General features: G+C 44.6%; 1 protein-coding gene across 6 annotated transcripts in view; it reads left to right on the top strand.

Annotated features, from left to right (window-relative positions):
• LOC144968315 (xaa-Pro aminopeptidase 1-like) overlaps positions 1-7,500 on the top strand; it is a 56,596-nt gene that overhangs the window by 27,794 nt on the left and 21,302 nt on the right. For all 6 annotated transcript variants that reach the window (XR_013644566.1, XR_013644565.1, XR_013644567.1 and 3 more), the window contains exons 7-9: positions 3,586-3,681; positions 5,719-5,877; positions 6,344-6,439. Coding sequence is in view for 3 of the 6 variants with exons in the window: in XM_078906556.1 (XP_078762682.1) it covers positions 3,586-3,681; positions 5,719-5,877; positions 6,344-6,439 (351 nt within the window). In the remaining 3 variants the exon portion in view is untranslated. The remainder of the gene's footprint in view (positions 1-3,585; positions 3,682-5,718; positions 5,878-6,343; positions 6,440-7,500) is intronic.

The raw sequence follows: 7,500 nt of genomic DNA, 5'->3' as shown, positions 1-7,500 counted from the left end.
CCGGTGTGTGACTAAATTTGATCCAAACCCGGTGCCCGAATAGCAGCCCTATCCCGGGCGCCACACTATTGTCCTTATGTCGAGTCCCAATCAGTCCCGTCAATGGCGAAGCGGTCTGCCGCCTAGCCAAATAATACCGCGTTCGTGTCGCCAGGGTCGTCGGCACGTCCGAGAAAAAAGCAAACGTCCCATGCATCAATCGATTCGCGGCCTGCCGATCGGAAAATGCGACGGCGGGGATGGCGAGCTGACGCGTATATTGTCCCTGAACGTCGAGAGCCAGAGTATGGCAAAAAATGAGCTTTTATCAAAGCTATTGGCCGTTCATTGCGTTGATATCCTCCTTTTACAGGAGACCCACCTTTATTCAGGCGCGCAATCTTCCCGATTCCAGATCCCAGGCTATACGGTGGTCCAACGCGAGGACACCTCGAGGCTCAAAGGAGGGGTTAGCGTTTACGCTAAAGAGCCATCGAAGGTAAGGGTCATTGAGAGCGTAACGGACAGCAATGGGGTGAACCGAATTTCCGTGGAAGTAGGTGGACTGTGTTTGCATAATATATACAAACCACCTAGAGCGACTTGGACTACACCACCGGTACCGGTGGTCAGCCATCCTTCCATCTGTCTGGGAGACTTTAATAGCCACCATCACGAATGGGGCTACCGAGACTGCAATGAGGCAGGAAGACAACTCCGCTCATGGATGGACTGTAATGACCTACACATAGTGTACGATCCTACAGCCAAGGGTACCTTCCGGGGTACCCGCCATAAGAAGGAGTATACTCCAGACCTCACCCTCGTAACGAAAGGCGCGAACGGTGAACCGTTGCAGGTGAAGCGGACAGTCCTCGGGGACTTTCCGCATAGCCAGCACAGGCCGGTTCTTGTCACAGCTGGGGTGACAATACCGAGGGTGCAGTCTCTCCCACTTTGCAGATGGAATTTCAGGAAGGCTGACTGGGAGGAATTCAGTTCCTATATCGAGCAGGTCTGCCCTTTCCATTCCTCCCAAGTCCAAGAATATAACCAGATTTAGTAGGCTACTGGTTAAGAGCGCTCAACGCTCTATTCCACGGGGCAAACGGAAATTCTACACCCCTTGCTGGACAGCAGAGTCGGAAGAGCTGTACCGAGAGTACCAGCAGACCCAGTCCCAGGACACAGCCGATAGACTACTCCAGTCTCTGGCAGAGGGAAGGAAGCAACGGTGGCAGGAGACCGTGGAAAGTCTCGACTTTACACACTCCAGCCGCCACGCTTGGCGTTTGATAAAGAAATTGGACCCAGATCGGAATTTCGCGAAGGCTGCACCGGAATGCGAGGCAGACACAATTGCCAAGAATATTAAGAACCGTAGCAAGCGGGTCCCTAATCAGGCTTTTGAGCGCGGTGTCCGCAAGGCGTACCGTACGATTTTGGACTCGCTACTTGCGGAGGAGTCGGACTGGACGGCCCCGTTCAGTCCCCGAGAAGTGGGTGCAGCCATTAGCGAAGTGAAGAACGGCAAAGCAGCTGGGATAGATGGTGTATATCCCGATATGGTGACGCATCTGGGCCCCAGGGCACGGGCCTAGCTAGCAGAGGCAATGTCTGACATCCTTGCAAACGGAAAGCTTCCACAAGTGTGGAAGCATGCGAAGATAGTTGCCATCCTGAAGCCAGGGAAACCGGCGAAGGAGGCAGACAGTTACAGACCCATATCGCTGCTGAGCTGTCTTTACAAACTGTTGGAGCGTGTTCTATTAAACCGATGGGGGCCGGTCCTAGACGCTGCCCTGCCACCTGAGCAGGCAGGCTTCAGGGAAGGGAGGTGCACCACGGAGCAGGTCATTGCCCTTACAGAGCATATTGAGCACGGGTTCGAGAGAAAACAGCAAACAGGTGCTGTGTTTATAGACCTATCAGCGGCGTACGATACGGTCTGGTGCGATGGGCTAATGCTCAAACTTGCAAAAATCATAAGGTGCAAAAAGACCTTGAAGTTGTTCTCTTCGATCTTAGGGGAAAGGCAATTCCACGTCGCGCTGGGAGACGTCACGAGCAAAGTTAGGAAATTGAAGAATGGGGTCCCTCAGGGGTCGGTACTTGCGCCAATGTTGTTTAATGTTTACATTAGCGATATGCCGAACACTTCCTCCCTGAGGCTGGGATACGCAGACGACTGGGCACTCGTTACTCAGATAAAGTGTGGACCCGTCTCGAGAGCGTACTCAGCGAGGACGTCACCAGACTCAAATCCTACTTTGACAAGTGGTACCTGAAGATGAACACTTCAAAAACCGTGGCCACTGCATTTCACTTATGCAGTGGTTGGCACACCCGTAAACTGAATGTCCTAGTCGGGGACCAGCCACTCCCATATGAGCCGCGTCCAAAATACCTAGGGGTGACGCTGGATCGCAGCCTTACCTATCGGGTTCATCTCGAAGGGGTTGCCCGGAAGATAGAGAAGCGGAATAGTCTTCTGAGGAAGCTGGCGGGATCGACTTGGGGCGCTAGCCAAGCGCTCCTGAGAACATCCGCCCTGGCACTATGCTATTCCACCGCGGAGTATTGCGCTCCAGTGTGGGGTAGAAGCAGAAACGTTGAGAAGGTGGATGTAAAACTTCGCAAGTCGATGCACATAGTGTCGGGAACGCTAGCAACAACCCCTAGAGAATGGGGCCCGGTGATGGCAGCGATCCAGCCCCCGATGTCCGGAGGGAGACCATTACGGGAAACTGGCTGAGTAAGATCAAAGAGAGAGGGAATGGGGATACCCCTCTCACGCGCATAATGAACGGTGCCCCCGTTTCGAGCCGAAATAAGTCCCGGCAACCCTTGTACGCAGAATCCCTGACTACGGACAGAGCTGCACATACGAGATGGAAGTCGGTTTGGACGAATTCAATCCCTCGTGGGGGCGGGGACCTACACTCCTCTAAGCTTGGTGAGAAGTTGCCAGGCTTTGATACCAGTAAGAGGAGACACTGGGTAGCTGCGAATCGGCTTCGGTCGAGGAGCTGCCTAACGGCCGGTGCGTTACATCAGTGGGGTCTAACTTCCTGTCCTTTATGTCCACGCTGTGGGCAAGAACCCGAAACGGCAGAGCATCTAGTCGAAAGGTGTGTTGTGACGATGCTACCAGGCGGGTTCGCGACGGTGCACGAATGCGGACCGGACTTTGCTGATTGGGTCGATCGTCATAACATAATAGTGTGAACCATAAGAAGCTGCTGCCTCACGGACAATCGTCATAATGTAAACAATGGCAGTGATTACTTTAGATGGTATGTGTTTAAGTAAAATACCCATTGTTCTACCTCTTGATTAATAGAACCAACACAGAAAACTATGTGTAAGTAGATTTAAACACTTCATAATCTGATCAAGAAAATCGTATACTAACTAGTCACCCATTGGATGTATAAAAACAATAACAATGACCAGAGAGAGGTCAATTTCATTCACTTTACTGTTTATTAACAACCAACTATGTTTGTCGGAGCACGTATGAGGGTGTGTCACAAATTCCATGTTTTGATTGGTAAAAAATCTACTGGTTAATTCAATGTTTGTCTCACTTCTATTTGTGTACAGGTTATTCCGATACCCCCACAATCGAGGAATGGATCAACTCAGAGATGACCTCTGCTGGGGAGTATGTGGGTGTGGACAAGACGCTGATCACACATAGTAAGTGCTGGCTCCAACAATGAACTCCACTATAAAATTATTTTTTTTTTAAACTTGAGTTTTTATATATCTATAGCAATATCCACTAAACGTGCTCAAAGCGCTTTACAATGGGTTCCTGGCCAACTGAAACACGTAACATGTAGGACGAGACATAACGTCTGTTAGGCAGTGTTACAATTTTTCCGACAGAGACAACGCTGTTAACGGCCAGGTGCTCATTTTACGCATGAATAAGGTGAGAGAATTAGAGCCTTTTCCAATGACTCAAGGACGTATGCACCTGTTAGATCGCTCGAACCCAGGACCTTCCAATCCGAAGGCAGGTGTCATACCACAAGACCACATAGCCGCACCATACCTAATTTCTCCTGAAAAGGGGCGCACAAGTCCTATATTTTCAATATCTATTCTTGCTTGTTGTTCCTCTAACCCCATGTCAACTATCCAACAGCATTCCTGTCCTTCTCCATATGTACTTACCTATCCAATCCGTGCAAAGTGGCGCATTAGATCTCTATTTGCAATATCTATCCCTCACTGTTTACGCCGTGTTTCTTGCCTCACCATGCAGGCTTCGTTAACTTACGTTCACACTTCCTTAAACATTACGTCACAACACAAGGCGATGATCGCCAAAAGAAAATTAGAAATGAGTTGCCGTTCGTCCTGCCCAAGGAATCGAATGATCCTATTGGTCAAACTGTTAAATACAACTCTCTGTTCAAGTTCTTTTGATAATCGTCGCCGTGTTTTGTAATGTATTCTTTAGATCAGTGTCAGGCTATGAGTTAACGGAGAACATGACCTGGCTTCATGCCATCCATCCAATATTCCAATAACACCCCCCTCCTTCTCAACTGTCACTATCAATGTGCTTTTCAGCCCGCCTCTTTTTCTATTACATAATCAGACACGGTTTTTAAAAAAAATATTTTGGCCTGAAAAACCTATATTATTTCATAATCTGATCGATTCAGATGACCCTCAACTTGTCAAAAAATCTGAAATTTGATACTATAAATAGTCTTAATCTTTTTAGCAAGTTGTGGGTCCAGGGTTGTTCAATAAATATAAGTTCATAAACCTTTGAAAATTACGTCAGTTATCATATGTTTTTAAATTTAAAATAGTCAAATGTGCTTTTCGGTGATTCCTTTTTTTTGACTCGAAACTTTAAAACAGTAAATTTTTCCCCTGTTACCGACCAATAACTGTGAACAGAAGACTTATGGCCACCATAAATACTTGCTCAACTCCTGAAGGAATAAACCCCACGGATCCTGAGCATTATTCCCAATTTTAATACAGGCAACTGAAACAATGCAGTGTGTCAAAATATTGTGATAAAAACTCACAAAATGTGGGACTGACCTATTCAACTGCTTGAACCGTGTTTATTTGCAAGGTGCAAAATGAGAATTAAGAAATGCTTGACAGACCTTTTCGTTGACGTGACAGGATATAAAATGTCAAGGGAGCGGAACGGGTTAAATGGAAGGGATTGGATAATGCTTAGTAACATTAATTGATCCAGTGCAGTCAACCTTATAATGATGACAACTCACATTAAACCTTCTAAGTGCTCCTCGATGACTTCTAAAAATGAACAAAACTCATATACCTCATATCTTAGACAACAATAATTTTTACTCAAGCCAGTAGTAGTATCGTTCGGCTCCACTTCCATGTTCAAGGTATCAATCCAGGTTCGGACGTCATCATCACATTTGTTGATGGTTTCAAATCCCCCTTCAAGTTTTGTCTCTGGGCAATCTAGTACGAGGTGGTTTGCATCTTGTGGTGCTTGGTTGCACTTTGGGCATGTTGGTGATTCTTGGAGCCCCCATTTGTGCATGTTGGCAGCTGTTCTTGTATGTTTTGACCATAGTCTATTTCTCAAGCCAGTGATCAAGGGACATAATTAAGTATCAAACGCATTCACTCCTTATTTTTAAAATTATACTTCTTTTGACGCTACAAATATTATGGTTATGATATGATTAATTAACTCATGTATGCTTCACCCTTACACAGCCGATTTCACGGACATGAGTTCTAAACTGTTAGCCCAAAGTAACCGTCCAGTGCTGAAGGATGTCGCCAATAGCGTTAACTTCGTGGACAAGAGCTGGACAAGTGGTCGCCCCGCACAACCCACCAAAGCCATCAACGCTCTCAAGACCACCTTCGCAGGTAAACAAAATCAATTAATATTTACATCCATTAAGCACATTTAAACTATTTCGCAGGTCAACAAAATCAATTAATATTTACACCCATTAAGCACATTTACACTATCATACCAATGTGCTTCAAAATGATTCATTCATTCCCAGAAGGCACTTGGAACAAATTATCTTCATTTCGTACACAAGTCGCCTTTAACGAGAACCGTCTTATTCCAGCACTCTTACATCAGGTTGCAGTCTAAATCCATGCAAGCATTCATATCTGATACAGATGGTTATAAGTAAGGTAACCTACCCAAGCACTATGGTTATTTTGGCTTGTCCGTCACCCATCCAACTGCTGTTGAAGAAACTGGTGTAGGAGTTTATAATATTGTTTTTAGTTTATAGATGCATAATATGAAACCGTGAAGATGAGGTTGATGAGCGACTGATTGATTGATTAATTAATCGATTTCATAAATCAACAGGGAAAACCTGGCAGGACAAGATATCCGATTTGAGGAAGGCGATGACAGCAAAATCTGCCGCTGCATACGCTGTCACCACCCTTGATGAGATTGCTTGTGAGTGGCTAATATTATCGTAATCTGACATTTTAAAATAATTTGGCCAGAAATCTCAAATTTCAAATATCGATCGACTGAAGTGTCTGTCAAATAGTGCTAAACCTGAGAAGTCTCAAGTTTGAGGTTATTTGATATGTTAAGGGTATCTAATTCTAATCGATGAATACTTTAAGTTGAACTATACTTTTTTCCCTCGACAGTTCGAAGATCATTTTAATCTTCGATCGATAGTTAAACAAAAGTTTTCTGGCCAAGTTGATGAGTGTTGTTTTGTCAGTCTAGGACAAAGTGACAACTTCATCTTGTACTATCATTAAAATCACAGGTATTAATGTCACTGTGGTATACTGTCATACTCATAAAAATCGCGTATTAAAAATTTTGGCCAGAAACTCGTCCTTTTCTTCTTCTTCTTCTTCTTCTTCTTCTTCTTCTTCTTCTTCTTCTTCTTCTTCTTCTTCTTCTTCTTCTTTTTATCATTATCATCTCATCATCATCATCATCATCATCATCATCATCATCATCATCATCATCATCATCATCATCATCATCATCATCATCATCATCATAATCATCATTATTGTTATCATCCTCCTCCTCCTCATTCTCTTCTTCTTCTTCCTCCTGCCTGCCACAACAAAGAGCTCCCAACCTATTCCTGTTCTGGTCTAATGCCTCTACCTGTGTCCTAGCTATAATATTACATCTGTGTTAAGTCAATCTCCAAGGCCCTTCTCCACTGATACTTATTGCTCCTCCTCTTTTTATCTTTCTTTGTCGCTCCCAATTTAAGGCTTGACAGATTACATTTAAATTAGTTATTAGCTTCTTGACCAAACCAATCTATCTTCAACGCCTTCTCTATTTCTCAACATCAATACTCCGTTGTCATGTTCTTCTCACAGCTTCTCATACTTAATTTTCAGCTTCTCATATTTAATTTTCAGCTTCTCATACTTAATTTTTAGCCTGTCATACTTAATTTTCAGCTACTCATATCTAATGTATCTTTAGTAGAATGTACATTTTCATTCATATTAACCAGTTAACTGTCGTAA

Source organism: Berghia stephanieae, chromosome 3, assembly GCF_034508935.2.
Source record: "Berghia stephanieae isolate SIO BIC M18660-M18661 chromosome 3, UCSD_Bste_1.3, whole genome shotgun sequence".
Taxonomy (NCBI): Eukaryota; Metazoa; Mollusca; class Gastropoda; order Nudibranchia; family Aeolidiidae; genus Berghia; species Berghia stephanieae.
The sequence above is the reverse complement of the archived record's forward strand: the minus strand, read 5'-3'. Positions and strand labels throughout refer to the sequence as shown.